Source organism: Dromiciops gliroides, chromosome 1 (assembly GCF_019393635.1).
Source record: "Dromiciops gliroides isolate mDroGli1 chromosome 1, mDroGli1.pri, whole genome shotgun sequence".
Classification (NCBI taxonomy): Eukaryota; Metazoa; Chordata; class Mammalia; order Microbiotheria; family Microbiotheriidae; genus Dromiciops; species Dromiciops gliroides.
In genome coordinates this window covers 181,105,796-181,122,184 of record NC_057861.1, presented here as the reverse complement: position 1 = coordinate 181,122,184, position 16,389 = coordinate 181,105,796, and the positions used below count along the sequence as shown (strand labels likewise).

Genomic DNA, 16,389 nt, shown 5'->3' with positions numbered 1-16,389 from the left:
TTCTAAGATGAAGTTGTTCTGATCTTGGTTGTTATTTTGCATGTGATAGAGGGAGCCAGTTTATTGTTGTAAAAACCGTGCTGCGTTTGAAGACTAAGTTGATGAGTTCAAGTACTGGCTCTTTCCTGTACCAAGTGACCTGAGGCTTAGGTGATTTATAAGCTCTCTAATTACATGTTCTGTAAAATGTTGGACAAACTGATTGATTCCTCAGTTGCCTTCTAGTTCCAAATCTATAATCCTTTGCATAATCCAGGAAGATTCCTCATTCTGGAAAATTTGTGGCAAATTCTGTGATTTCATTACAAGGATGAAGTCCCAATTTTATAAATAAATGAAACCATATACAATTACACCAGAGTTCAAAGTAAACTCAGTTGATTTTTTGTGTGTTTTTTGCTTGAATTAAGAGGGAAAATGAACACAGGTGTGTCCAAACACTACTTTTTTTTAAAAAGTGGTTTTAGATTGAAATATTTAGGGAATTTGGATCATAATTGTATAGTTAGTGTGTAAATACCTGACTGTTTCATTTATTAAGTAGGTAGCTCCAAATTACTTAAAATATGTCGTAATTTGAAAAAAAAATACACATAAATTACCTAATAATAGGATGTCTGTGCCTATTTGGCACTGCACAAATTCCCAGATTTTGGAATCACAATCACATCATTTCCTGTTCCCCATCCATTCTCATGTACCACTTTTTATCTCAGCAATCAATGAAAATGCAGCATCAAAAAGGTGAGATTACAAATGAGAAAGTTGGAGAAGTTACTGGAATAGCTGAAAGTAAAAGTAAACAAAACCTATCTCCGACATTCAAAACCACTGTTAAAAGGAACACAGTGGGGGGGGGGGGCAGCTAGGTGGCCTAGTAGATAAAGCACCAGCCCTGGATTCAGGAGGACCTGAGTTCAAATCCGGCCTCAGACACTTAACACTTACTAGCTGTGTGACCCTGGGCAAGTCACTTAAACCCTCATTGCCCCGCCAAAAAAAAAGAAAAAGAAAAAGAAAAAAAAAAAGGAACACAGTGCTAGCTAATGTAGAAATTATGAATTACCTTGATCCTCAAGCTAGAAGTTTGGGGAGTGTCCCACAAATGTCTAGTATTACCGCATTCTCCCCAACAATTTAAACCGCCTCTCGGCTTCCTTGTAAGTTCTCACAGTTTGGGAACCCAAGGACATATATGCATCAAGTGGAACAGAACTAGTGAAATTGCAGGAAGGATATGTGCAGTAATTCATGTGTGATTTAGTTTTGGCAAATCTATCAAAAATTTCTTTTTGATAGATTTGGTCCAATAATCTAGCAGAATATGATATATTAACTGCAACATTGCATAAGTCCTCATCTCTACCTTCTCTTTCCCCCATCAGGTGAACAAAGAACTTTTTTTTTTTAACAGCTTCATGATTCATTTTCAGGATTCCAAATTGTAGAGAAATTCAGCTCACTTCTATAAAGCTTTGAAAATGACTTAAATCTAATAGTTATTCTTTTTTTTTTGTTGTTTTGCTTTGTTTTCCTGGGCAATGAGGGTTAAGTGACTTCCTAGGGTCACACAGCTAGTAAGTGTCAAGTGTCTGAGGCTGAATTTGAACTCAGGTCCTCCTGAATCCAGGGCCGAAGCTTTATCCACTGCATCACCTAGCTGTCCATTTTGCCACGTAGCTGCCCCTCTGTTATTCTTAAGTTGTAGTAGCTCTTCAAATTCAAAGTTCAGGAATGTGTGTATTTTTGTTCACTAGCGGGGAATGCCACCATTATCTAAATGAAAATGTTAGCCATTCAGTCTCTGTGTATAAATTAAGCATGTCTGGGGGAGGGTGTTAAATTTTTTAGGCTACCTGATTACTGTTTAATGGACATATTACTGCATCAGCTTACCTACGCCACATGGGCAGCTTCATTAGGGTGAATGGAATTTACCAGTGAAATTGACACAAGGACACAATATTTTCCAAAGTCTTAATAACTATTTTGTTTATTATTCTCAACAGAACTGACAAATGTCCGTTCATCCAATTATTTGAATGTGAGATCCTTTTTGTTTTTATTTCATAATATGTCGTCTGATGATATATATTATTTTTCATTGCTGTGTTAGTATTAGCAACATTTTTCTTCTTTATGTTTGTTTCAGAGGTTGCACATCAATCTCCAAAGGACCTTCCTTCCACCCCTTCACCCTTGACTTGGCCACTCCTCACTTGGAGTGTGAATGCCCTGCCAATATATCTAACTCACACCTGAAAAAAAAATGCTGTACCATTTAGTAAATTACATTTGTAGTATCAATTAATCAACAAGCATTTTTAAGTGCATAATCTGTGTCAGGCACTAGTCATCCCCAAAATATAACAATCCATACTTAAAAGAAGCTTGTGTTCTAATGAGCACATATGTAAATATATACAGAATAAATATATGAGTAGATTTTTTAAAAAACCAAATAAAATGTAGTTAGACATAGGGGAGTAGAAGGTGGTTTGCATCTTGAAAAAAGAGAGGGATTCTGTAATACATTAAATACCTTGCTCACATCTGGCCCTTACTGGGAAGAGGCCAGAATTCTGAAGAGATGAATTAGGACAGTGGCCATCCTTCTTTCTTCTGTCTAGCCTATCTTCATTCTAAGCATGTCACATAGACAGACTCAGGAAATGAGAGAGGGAAAGAAGAGTTATATTGAAATTCTTACATGATCTTTCAGTATTCTGAGTAAAGGGCCAGATTGTTTTAAGTGCTCAAAAACTGTGAAATAAGGTTTGTTTCCTTGGGGGAGGGGAGGAGGAGAGAGAAAAGAACATTATTGGAATGGTGATGAAGAAAGGGTCATTTCATTATTGGCCAGCTGAGGAGGTAAAAGAACTCCTGGCTACAAACCAGCACTTTGCCACTAGTGGTGATTGGCATGCAGCTGTGGTGTAGAGGAAACACTTTAGAGCCTCAGAGAGGTCTCTCACATTCTGTGTGGCCAATCCTGGCCTCTATTCCTAACCATCCTATTACCATTTGGTTAACTGACATGTGAAACATAAAATTTATTAACTTGATCAGTGCTAGTTAATGTGATTACTGTGGTGTGCAGAAGTTACCATTTTTGCAAACTAAACTTTAAAAAATATTTTTTTGAAGGAAGGAGGAAAAGTATTGGATTTTGGAGCTAGAGACTCTGTGTACATGAGGTTTTCAATATTGTTCCATCTGTTCAGAGCAGATGCTTTCTATAGCCATACACAGAATAAAAACTATTTCTTGGTACATATTCCTAGCATATGAAATAAAAGGCAAAAGCTTTCTTAGAATTAAAGTCAATACCAGATCTCAAACTGTATTATAAAGTGGTAATTATCAAAACAATCTGGTACTGGCTAAGAAATAGAGAGGTGGATCAGTGGAATAGAATAGGTAACAAATTACCCTATAGTAAATGAGTATAGTAATCTAGTATGTTATAAACCCAAAGATCCAAACTTTTGGAACAAAAACTCATTATTTGACAAAAACTGCTGAGAAAACTAGAAAACAGTATGGCAGAAACTAGGAATAGACCAACATCTCACACCGTATACTGAAATAAGGACAAAATGGATACATGATTTACACATAAAGGATGATACCATAAGCAAATTAAGAGAGTACGGAATCGTTTATTTGTCAGATTTATGGGCAGAGGAAGAATTTAAGACCAAAGAAGATACAGAGAGTAAAACAAAATGTAAAATAGACAATTTTGATTATATGAAATTTAAAAGGTTTTGCACAAACAAAATTAATGCAACCAAGAAAACAAGGGAAGCAGAAAACTGGGAAATACTTTTTGAAACATATCTCTGATAAAGGCCTAATTTCTCAAATATAAAGAGAACTGAGTCAGATTTATGAAAATACAAGTCATTCCCCAACTGATAAATGGTCAAAGGATATGAACAGTTTTCAGACAAAGAAATCAAAGCTATCTATAATCATATGAAAAAAAATGCTCTAGATCACTATTGATCAAAGAAATGCAAATTAAAACAACTCTGAGGTATCACCTCACACCTATCAGAGTGGCAAATATAATAACAAAAACAGAAAATATTGCATGTTGGAGGGGATGTGGGAAAGCTGGGATGCTAATCCACTGTTGATGGAGTTGTGAAAAGATCCAACCATTCTGGAGAGCAATTTGGAACTATGCCCAAAAGGCTATAACTATGCATACCCTTTGATCCAGCAATACCACTGCTAGGTTTATATCCCCAAGACATCTCCCAAAAGAGAAAAAGACCTATTTGTACAAAAATATTTATAGCAGCTCTTTTTGTGGTAGCTGAGAATTGGAACGCAAAGGACTGCCCATCAGTTGGGGAATGGCTAAACAAGCTGTGGTGTATGATGGTGATGGAATATTATTGTGCTATAAGAAATAGCAAGCAGGATGATTTTAGAAAGGCCTGGAAAGACTTGTATGAACTGATGTGTAGTGAAGTGTGCAGAACCAAGTGAACATTGTACACAGAGACAATATTGTTTGACAAAGAACTGTGAATGACTTAACTATTGTCAACAGTACAATGATCCAAGACAATCCCAAAGGACTATTGATGAAACATAACTGATATTGATGGAACAGACTGAAACATGCTATTTTTCACTTTCTTTCATTTTTTTCTTTTATTCAAGTTTTCTTGAACAAAATGACTAATATGGTAATGTTTTACATAATCATACATGTATAACCCATATCTGATTGCTTACCACCTCAGGGAGGGGGAGGGAAGGGAGGGAAAGGGGGATAAAAATGGGAACCCAAAACTATAAATAAAAATGTTTATTACTTAAAAAATAAAATTAAAAAATTAAAGTCAAGTACATATTAAGATGTCAGTAAATATTTATCTTATCTAAAAATAGAAGGTTTTTGAGAATGATTTGATAACAACTGGTGAAATTAGTTATTCTTGTACCTAGGCTATGGCTTCCCATCTCAGATTAAAGGAAAAGTGTGTAACTATTGTGCCCACCTTATAGTCCTGCACAAGACATTTGTTACAAATTTTCTAGCTCTCACCCAGATTTCACATGAGGACTGTAGTGGGGAACAGAAAGAGGTGCTTTTCTTTTGTTTTTTCCAGTTTCAAGGGAAAATAAAATGCATTAGCTTTATAGTTCCAGTTATAATAGGATAAATAGCACAAACAAATGTAATGCACCTTCCTTCCCCATAGACATGAAAGAGTCAACTCATCTACCTGACTGGACCACATGTGTATTCATTCATCTGTCTCATGCTTTGGCTCTGATTCTTAATTTGTGCTCTGGGAGCTAAGTGAGGGCTGTGGTAACTGAAAAAGAGCTCTGTGCTATTTTTGCTTCTACCTTTTTTATTCCCATGCCCTTTTAGTGGAAAGTCAGTTTTCTCATCCTGAGCTCCTTCTCTTTAAACAAGGCCTAAAACTATGTGATTTCTTCCCCTTCCTCACAAGAATAGGGCTGAATTGCTGGTTTTGAAGCTAATAGATTGGTATGGTCAGAGAGAGGTTGGGAACAGAAGCAAGCATCTTTGAATGTTAGCGTGGGAAGGGACCCTACAAATCATTGATTTCCGGCTCCTTCATTTTTATTAATCATGAATCTGTTTGCAAGATATCTCTGGTTGACATCTGAACACTTAGTTTCCCTTCAGAATTTCACCCAAGATGCATTTGTAATTATTTCTAATTGAGAACAGGTGATTATAGAGAAATCAAAAATAAAAACTTTTACTTTGTCAGCATTTAATTGTGTAAAAAAAACACAACCTAGATAATGATCCATTAGCTTCCCCACCTCCCAACATCTTAATTGTATAAAGAATACCACCTAGATAATACAGTTCATTAGCTCAGGGTTTAGAATCCATATATGTATATAAGAATGCTGTGAGCATTTTTAGCTAAATGATATCAGAGGAATTTCCTCTAGTGGGATTTTAGTAAGATTGCAAGGTGTTTTTGAGTTGTTACTGTGAGGATAAAAGCAAGATAAGATTTCTGGATCAGTAGCAGAGCTAACAAGTGGTTAGGACACAAGAAACTCTGTTGAACTGGGCATGGTAGTGTCCCTATGTCACCTCTGCTGCCTGGGAAGCTGAGGCTGGTGGGTTTCTTGAACATAGGAGTTCTGACCTGCAGTAAGCTAAATTGACTGGGTATCCCCACTAAGTTTAGCATTACTATGTTGAGCTCTTGGGAATGAGTGGCTACCAGGTTGCCTAAAGAAGGATGAAACAGACCAGGTTAGAAATAGAGCTAGTCAAAGTTCATAGCTGATAAGAATAGGACTAGACCTTAAGTAGCTCCATTCTTTCTTTCTTTCTTTCTTTCTTCCTTCCTTCCTTCCTTCCTTCCTTCCTTCCTTCCTTCCTTCCTTCCTTCCTTCCTTCCTTCCTTCCTTCCTTCCTTCCTTCCTTCCTTCCTTCCTTCCTTCCTTCCTTTCTTTCTTTCGCGGGGCAATGGGGGTTAAGTGACTTGCCCAGGGTCACACAGCTAGTAAGTGTCAAGTGTCTGAGGCTGGATTTGAACTCAGGAACTCCTGAATCCAGGGCCGGTGCTTTATCCACTGCGCCACCTAGCTGCCCCCAGCTCCATTATTTCTAACCTGAGTAAGATAAAACAAGAGCTTAAAAAAAGCCCGTTGAATATAGGATGAGGAGCTCTTGTGGATGGAATTGGGGAACAATATCTGTAGCATATTGGCACACAAACAAGGCATTTATAAATATATTGACTTCATAGAATGAATTTCATAGGTATCACTTTACCAAAAGAGACTAGTTATAGCCATGTTTATCAAAGGCCACATAATGCAGTGGAAAAACTATTGGATTTAGGAATTGGAAGGTGTAGGTTTAAATCTTTGTTCTGAGGCTTAGTAGCAGTGTAGTTGTAGACAAATTAATAAACATTTATGAATTTCATTTCCTTCATTTGTAAGAGGTAGATTACAGTACTTGTTCTGCCTCTTTTTCAGGGTTGTTTTGGGGAAAAGTACTTGGTAAATAATAAAATGCTGTGTGAAAGTGGGCTGCAGCCATTTGTTACTGTAGTCTCTCATTGGGGTGATGCTTCACAATTTTCAGTGTCCTTGCTCCCTTCCCTACTCCCCACCATACCCCACCCTAGCTCTCAGGTGCTCTGCTCATTATTCCATCAATGTAATCTGTTGACAACTTCAAAGAAAAAATGCACTGGGAGAAAGTGAGGTTCAGTTCTTGCAGTGGTTCAAGACAAACTTCTTCAAGTGAGCTCTACATCTACTTTCTTACTTCCATAATACCGGCTTGCCTTATCTATTTGCATGAAAAGTGACATGAGGTTAATAGAATACATAGAAAACTTAATAGTTTGATGGAAACTCCTGTATAAATAAAAGAACATATTTATACTTATGTAATTGTAAAGTACAACACTGGTTTTATGAAAACCACATGAAGTCTGGAAAATTGCTACATTTTAAAAGCATGTGCTCTAGAAGATTTAATCACATGTTCAATGATGGTTACATTTTTCTTGGCCTAGTATCAGCTGTATTATGCATCCCTGGAAACTTAAAAAATCTCTCTGAATGACTCAGTGAGCATTCTTCCCCTGTTAAAGGAAAAGATACATTCTTTTGTATTTCTTATGAAGTTTTTGAGCAACCAGTTTATGTTAACACCAAATTTAATGGTTTAAAATTCTTACATTGTCTTCTGACCACCATGTATAAAGCAAAAAAATGTGCAGAACATGAGACTAAAGCCCCAGGTTCACCTTATGCTTTTTCTTTTTTCTCTCCTTTCATTCCATCTGATATGGTGGCCGTGCTGGCAAACCTTCTGGCAACGCCTACTGATTTTTTTGTTCCCATCATCAAGAAAACCACCCAAGGTAAGTGTCTATCTATTGTTTGGGTTGTGTGTATTGGCTCAGTAACCATAGCAACTAGAAGGGTGCTTGGAATGCTCGGACAGTTACTGCCTGGTCTGTCACATGACCGTCATCTAAGACTTCTCTCATGTGCATGTTTTAAAGAAAAACGAACCTTTCAAGTCAAACACAAGCTAAAGCATAGACACTTAAAGAAGAAAAAAAAAAAAGGAAAAGAGTAGCATGTTTCCTGGTATCACTGATAAGATACAGTTGCTTTCAGTTACTCAAATGAACAAACATTTATAGGACCTGTGCTAAATTAAGGATACAACAATGAATAAGTGGGTCCCTACCTATAGTCCAATAGGAGGAAATAAAACAGGATCACAAATATCTACACCTCAAATGAAAAATGTGCTAAATGACTAGGAGGTATATAACTATAAGAAAAAGATTTCAGGAAGGAGAGAGGTCTTTCCAGCTAGGAGGACACATAAGCTAAATAGAGATATAGACAGGGTAGATTTAATAACTCAATTCAATGAACATTTTTAAAGGATCTACATTGTGCAAAGTATTGGCAATAAGAGTGTATGTGTATTTTATATATGCACACACAATTACACACATTTGCATATATGTTATATGCCACTGTGCCCATGTATATATACATATATGTATATTTACATACATATATATATATTTATGACCTATCATAGACAAGTACAAGGTATAATGTAATAGAGGCAAATGAAAGGCACAAAGAAAGTTTGTTGTTGTTGAGTTATTTCAGTTGTGTCTGACTCTCCTTTACCCCATTTGGGGTTTTCTTGGCAAAGATACTAGAGTGGCTTGCCATTTCCTTCTCCAGCTCATTTTACAGATGAGGGAAACTGGGGCAAACAGGGTTAAGGGACTTGCACAGGGTCACACAGCTGGTAAGTATCTGAGGCCAGATTTGAAATCAGGTTCTCCTTACTCCAGGCCAGGCCTTCTATCCACTGAGCTATTTAGCTGCCCTTCAAAGAAAGTACTCTAGAGGAAACTTGGAGAAGAAAAAGAACACTTTCATCTAGGTTGGGGTCAGGCAAGGCTTTGTGGAGGAGGTGGAAGTTGAATTGATCTCTGAAGGAAAAAGAGGAAAAAAGATAGAGCATTTGCTATTTGCTAGACGTTATGCTAAGGAAAAGAGGAAGGAAATATTCCACAAATAGATTACTCAGATCCACAGAAAAATCTCCAAATCGTCTTTTAGACATAAATTTAACATCCCTTTCCCAAGTAAACTTCCCCGCAGCACTGCTAATAATCAGGAAAATCTACTTATTCTTGTTGTATTTCTTTCATTCTATGCAACCTTTAGTAGAGGTGTTAAAACAGTGAAATAGCCAAAGGTAGAAGGTAGAGAGAGAATAAAGGTGGGCACCAAGAATTTGGATAATCTTACCTTCAATAATTGAAAACTGACTAGTATCTATGAGTATCTTCTTGTATGCCAAAGGGGCCTGGGCACTTGGTATTAAAAGAGTTAGAAATTCGACCTGTTCTTGACCCACAGAAATGGCCACAGCTATAACCCACTGAAAAGTGGCCAGTCACTTGCAAGATGAAGGTTTCACTACACATCTTCTAGATTTAGATTCCTCATCTAGGTGCTTCTGTCTAAAATTAGGTTGGTTGAGTTTGTTTCTGGAACTATACAGGCTAAATTGATTCTTGGAACACTGCAAACCACTGGAAGGGGGAAGGAGCAGAGGTGGAGGTGGGAGAGATAAAGCCTATAAAATGGCAACATGAGTAATTTCTATGCCAGTCAGGAAAGTATGGGATTCATTTTTCCCCCTTTCCTTCTCCTCTTGCTATTAGTCCCCTGAAGTCATAGGGCAAAGTGCCCAGACTTCTCATTTTCCTAGTGTTGTTTTTTTAAAGCCAGAGATAGTTAGCACCAGCCACTTGAGCAATCTTGGACATATGAAAAGATCTCTTCTATGAGTTTAGTGAAGGAGACTTGCTGTGTATATTATTTGTATCATTAGCAGGGCCTGAAAGAGGCATCAATATACCTCTTGCTCCCCACTAGCATTACCAGGCACTTTCTCTGCCAATCTCCTTATTGCTGTCCTCTGTGGATCCTTAGGAATTATTTAACTTGATACAATGGTCTCATCCCCTAGATCATAGTCTTCGTCTTTGGTGATGTTATCACTCATGTTTGCTAACTTCCTTCAGGATTCAGCTTAAATGTCACTTTCTGTAGGAGGCCTTTCCCAGTCAGTCTCCTTAGCTCCTAGAGCATTTTCCTCATTATTTTCTATCTCCTTTCTCTATGTCTTGTAGGTAATTAGTTATTTACATGTTGTCTCCTTCTTTAGAACATAACCTCCTTGAGGGCAAGAGACTATTATTGTTTTTCTTTGTATCCTCATTTATTAGGACTTCGTGGGGGGAACATTGAGAAACTGATCTCTGGGTACCCCCAAGAAATTCATTACTAAGAATTATTTTCTCACAAATCCTAACAGAAATATTGCAGCAATTTTAAAAAATGATCTATGCTATGAGCAAATTTGATTCTTTCTAGGGATACAAGGATGGCTTAACATGGTCTTTTTTTTTTTTTTAAGAAAATCTAACATCATATTTAACTCCCAACCCACAAAAATCATGTTTATATCAGTTGACAAATAAAAACCCTTTGGAAAAATGCAACACTCATTTAATCTAAAAACCATAAAAGATATAGGCATAGAAGGCTATTTTTCAGTATGATAAGAAATATATATCTATGCTAAAACCTAAAGCTAGAATTTTTTTATAATTAATAAACACCAGAAAACATTTCCAGAAAACATAAGGGTCTTTAAAGGTAACCTTCTTTTCATTGTTGCTTAATACAGATCTAGGAATTGGTGCTTTATCCACTGAGCCACCTAGCTGCACCCCACCTCATTACTGCTGAGGGTACCACCATCTTCCAAGTTACTCAGGCTTGCAACCTAAGTGTCCTCCTTGAGGCCTTACTGTTACTTCTCATATCTAATCTTGCCATTTGCTAAGTCTTGCCATTTCTATTTTCATAACATTTCTCATCCCCCTTCTCTCTTCTGACGTTGCCACTGTCTGGACAGGCTATAACAATAGCTTCCTGTCACAAATCTCTTTTCATTTCAGTACATCATCGACTCTGCTGTCAAATTGTTCTTCCTAAAGGGAAAGTCTAACCTATTCTTCTCCCCATTCAGTTATTTCTAGTGACTCTCTCTTGCTCCCAGGATCAAATATAAAATCTTATATTTGTCTTTTAAAGCCCTTCATAACCATGCTCCTTCCTGTTTTCCAGTGCTCTTTCACCTTACACTTTTCCCCCTACAAACACATACTCTGTGATGCAATGATATTAGGCTTGCTGTTTCTTGTACCGAACACTCTGTCTCTCAACCATAGCCATTATTTCAGTGGCTGAAATGCCCATACTTGTTCACCCAGATATTCTACTGTTGGATACATGCTCTCTAGGAGGTCATTGTATGGGAAGCTCCATATACACCAAAATATTTATTTATTTTTTTTACATGTAGCTGGAAAAGAATAAGATCCATTTATGATTAAAAAATAGATGTTGAAAACTATCTTTACATGTAATTGGAAAAGAATAAAATGCCATTAATATTGGAAAAAACCCTTGTGTATAGAAAAACATGGAAGATGTGATTGCTGAATCACTGTTCTTGCTGGAGGAAAAATTGTTGTTGCCAGGGAGACAGCAGAAATTGGAGAAGGGAAAATGTTCTCCTGATTCGTTTTTAAAGGGAACACAACAGAATCTTTAAAGGAGAGGCCAGGGAAATTTTCTTAAATTCTTGGTTGGCAGACATTTAGCCATGAAAGCAGTGATTATAATGGTAAATGAGGGAAATGCTGTGGAGAGAATTTACCTAGATTTCAGGAAAGACTTTCCTAAACTATCTCATACTCTTCTTATCAGTAGGATTAGGAGATGTAGAGTAGGTGCTCAGTGCTTAGGCAAAGGAGGTGAGATCCATGTTCTCCCTGGTTGCTTCTGACTCTGGGGCTTAGTCTTTTGGGCTATCTCTATTCAGCACAAGGGGCATGGATGTGTTCATCTTGATCTTGGAGCATTTTTCTACCCTACTTTTTGGGGGAGATTTTCTATCCTGGTTTAAAACCTAAGCTTCCAATCAGTTGTCCCCAGGGCACTGGGGTGGGAAGTGCGATGAAAGGGAACCTCAACCCTCTCCTTCCAAGCCAGGGGATGCCAGGACTGAATGTGGTCTTCTCTTGGTGGGTGTGAATCCAAAGCTGAGGGGGCCCTCAATGGAAACGGAGATCACTGGCCCCTTTGGGGCCCAGAGGTAATTTTTATTTTTAGGGAACTAGAACACATCTACACAAAGTCAACCAGGCTGATGAAAGGCCCAGAGTCCATCCCATGGGAGAATGGAATTGGGAATGTTTAAGGTGGAGGAGAGAAGTGGCAGGATTGGGGAGGGCAAGAGCAGCAGGGAACTTGAAAGCTGTCATCAAATATTTAAAGGTCTGTGGGGGAGGGATGAGATTTAATGATTATAGCCACCATTGGCATGATGCTTTCAACCTTACAAGGCATTTTGCACGTTACCTCATTTGATCTTCCCAGCTACTCTATAGGGTAAGTGCCGTCAGGACTTCGTATATATTACAGCATTATTTTACAAATATGGAAATTGAAGCTGAGATTAATTTCCCTGGGTCACACAGCTTAACAAGTGTCTGAGGAAGTATTTGAACTGAGCTCCTTCAGACTCTAGGTCCAAGAGTCCATCTATGGCAGTGCAACCTGGTCTGGGCATAAATAAGAGTCTGGTTTAGGCTTTAAAGCAGGAACATCTCTCTATTTAAGGGGGCAGTCTGAAAGGGAAATGGTCTTCCTCAAGAGGTGCTCCATCTTTCCCATCCAGAGGTCTGCAGAAACAGACTGGAGGACTACTTGGGGGCATTCTTCCAGGCCTACTCCAGGCATGGCAATACATGAATCAGTCATTTGGGAGTGTTGATATCCAAAGGGGCCAGGTCAGACCATGGGTCAGTCAGGCATCCAAGAATCTAGCCATTTATTTCAGGGGTGGGCTCATCCAAAAGTCCATCTTCTTTATTGGGATCAGGCAGTTATTCTTTCTAGTGTTAGGACTTGGGGCTCTCAGGCCTTCCCATTCATTCCACCTTCAGCTGGTAACCATTTCCAGCACTGCTATTGCTTCCTAGGTTAAAACAGCATATTGAGACATAGCCATGTAGTTCCTGGGGTCATGCAGTGAGTGACTGTCTTATGTCTGAGGCCAGGTTCTGACTGGGATCCCCCTGGGTCCAGTGTGGATGCCTTGTCCACTGTGTCAACCAGCTGCCCCATTATGACATCTTTAGGGTTAAATTCCACCAAATTTTTTTTTTCTACCAAAATATTTACGACAGTACTTTCCAAAGTTTGTTGTTTGTCCTTCATTTTCAGAGAGGACCATAACACTGGGGTGATGTCATGGCTTGCACTGAATTGGATTTAAGTGAGGGAGGGCTATGCAAGGTCACCAGTTTCACCCCTTCAGAGCCATCTGAGTCCAGTGGCAAGATAAATATCAGGACAACTGGAGATCACCCTGGATGTTTAAGGCAATTGGGGTTAAGTGACTTTCCCAGGGTCACACAGCTAGTAAATGTCAGAGGTGAGATTTTGAATTCTAATCCTCCCAACTTCAGGGCCAGGGCTCTATCCACTGTGCCGCCTAGTGGCCCCCTACTTTCCATAGTACCAAAGAACTGGAAACAAAGTAAATGCCCATCATTTGGGAAATGGCTAAATGTATGACATAAATGTAACAGAATGTTACTGTGCTGTAAGAAATGGCAGACATGATAAATACAGAGAAGATGGAAGATTTCTATAAATCATAAACTGATGCAAAGTGAAGTAGGGATGGGAACAATGTACATGGATTAGACTAACAACCAAACAATTGAAACTGAATGTTGTGAAAATATGGATGATGTTTGGCCTCAAAGAAGAGAGAAAAAGACATGTACCCCCTCATTTGCATAGGTGGGAGTGTGGGAGGGCCACAGATATATAACTGCTTATAGCATCAGATTTTTTTTGCAACATGTTAATTGGTTTTGCTATTTTCCCCTCTTCTTCTTTAAAAAACTTAATAATTATAAGGGATATCTTTTAGGTAAGAGGTAGAGGTAGAGATAGAGGGGAATGTAGGTAATATTAAAAATAAAATCCATTAACAAAAGGAAATCCTTGTATTTACTCTGTGCTATACACTGTATGGGATACAAAGATGATTAAAATATAGCCCTTATCTTTAAGAATTTTACATTCCACCCAAGAAGTTTAGGATAAATGCCCTAAGAGAGTTATAACTGAAATGCTATGGGTATTCAAAGCATGGAAGGATCATCTTCATCTGAGGTAAAAGGGGAAGATGAGCTACAATATGACTTTTCCCACTCATGTGATTTATATCCTTGGAGAAGTCATTCAAATTAAGATTCACTTTCTTGTAGATAGAGCTCTGGACCTAGAGTCAAGAAGACCCAAGTTAACATTCTGCCTCAGACAGTTTATAGCTGTATGACCCGTGGCCTCTCTCTGCCTCAGTTTCGTCATCTATAAGATGAAGGGATTTGACCTGAAGAATTGTGGGATTAGTTTGGCATTATAGAACATTTTTTCTTTTGAAAATTTTTTTTCTTATTTTATATGATGAACTTGACAAATACCAACAAACCACTCCAATCAAATCAGATAAACCATTTCTTAAGCATCTACTAGATGCCAGGCACTGTGCTAATCTCTGGGGATACAATTAATAAAAAGAAAGACAGTCCTTGTCAACAACACACAAAAAGAGACAGGAGGGTCATGGAGGGTTGGCAAGAGGTTGGAAGGGAGACTATGGGGTATATCCTGTTGGGACATAATGTTCCAAAGAGTTAAAACCAGCCAGAGCAATAGATGCAGAGTGGAGTGAGCAAAAAAAGTCTATTTTCTGCCCTTAATAAAGGGAAGCATTGGGAGGAGGTTGGCAACCCCATAGCCGGTAGTGTCCATAAAGATCTAAATTAGAAACATGGTGATGAGATTAGAGGTGATGAACTTAACCTAGGAGTTGCATCTTGTTTCATGAAGTTGAAACCAGGCAGAAAGCAGATACAGAGTGGAGTGAGTATTGCTATATCAAAAGAAGAATAGAAAAAAGACTTGCATACAAAATTATGAATCTGTTATATACAATTCACTTTTTTAAAAGTATATTAATTGATTCAACACTTTAGTTTCTAAATTGCCCTACTTTTCTGTCTCTTTCTAGCCTTCTGTTATCTTCTGCATTTAAAAAAATGCTTTAATCATCCACTTTTCTTCCTTTTTTGGTTTTTTGTTGGTATCACTATTGCTAGTCTCCTTTTCCCTCTCATTTCTCCCCTGCCACCCAAATAAAAGAAAACTTTGTCCTAAGTAAGCATAGTCAAGCAAACCAAATACAACTTTGGACATGTCTGAAAATGTACGTTTCCTTCTGCACCCTGACTTCATCCTCCCGCTGTCAAAAGGTATATCATGCTTCATTAGTCTTCTGGAATCATGGTTAGTCACTGTATTTATCAGAATTCTTAAGTGGTTCAGTGTTGTTTTACTGCAGCTGGGTAGTGCAGTAAATAGAGTGTTAGGCTAGAGTCTGGAAGACCCAAGTTGAATTGAAACCTCAGGCCTTATTAGCTGTTGTGTCTCTAGGCAAGTCTCTTAATCTTGTACTATTTTGGTTTCCTCAAGGTAAAATGGAAATAGTAATAGCACTTTAGGCTGCTAGGTGGCTCAGTGGATAGAAGTCTGGACCTGGAATCTGGAAGACTCATCTTCCTGAGTTCAGATCTTACCTCAAACATTATGTGACTCTAGGCAGGTCGCTTAACCCTGTTTGCCTCATTTGTTATCTATAAAATAAGCTGGAAAACGAAATGACAAACCACTCCAGTAGTTTTGCTAAGAAAACCCCAAATGGGGTCACATAGAGTTAAAAATGACTGAAAGTACTCAACAACAACAACAGCACTTATCTCCCAGGGTTGCTGTGAGGAGCAAATGAGATTTTATATATATACATATAGTGCTAATTTGGGCATGTATTTAATAAATGCTTGTTTCTTTCCTTCCTATCTTTGCAATATTGTAGTTGTATAAACTGAAATGATTGAACAACAAATTGTTCTCTTAGTCATGCTTACTTCACTAAATATAAATTCATAGAAGTCACCCCAGATTTCTCTGAATCCATTTCTTTCATAATTTTTTACAGTGCAGAAATATTTTATTATATTCATTTGACCAACTGTTTTCCATTAGATGGGTACTACTTTAGTTTTTAGTTCTTTGCTACAACAAATAGTTCTGCTAAACAATTTTTATACCTAGGACTATTCTCTATTTTGTTTATTTGGTCTC

The 16,389-nt window shown here is 37.9% G+C and overlaps 1 protein-coding gene across 6 annotated transcripts in view; it reads left to right on the top strand.

The window, feature by feature from the left end:
- Positions 1 to 16,389, top strand: part of KIF13A (kinesin family member 13A) — a 340,629-nt gene that overhangs the window by 83,983 nt on the left and 240,257 nt on the right. For all 6 annotated transcript variants that reach the window (XM_043967504.1, XM_043967499.1, XM_043967488.1 and 3 more), the window contains one exon: positions 7,895 to 7,907. In XM_043967504.1, the coding sequence (XP_043823439.1) occupies positions 7,895 to 7,907 (13 nt within the window). The remainder of the gene's footprint in view (positions 1 to 7,894; positions 7,908 to 16,389) is intronic.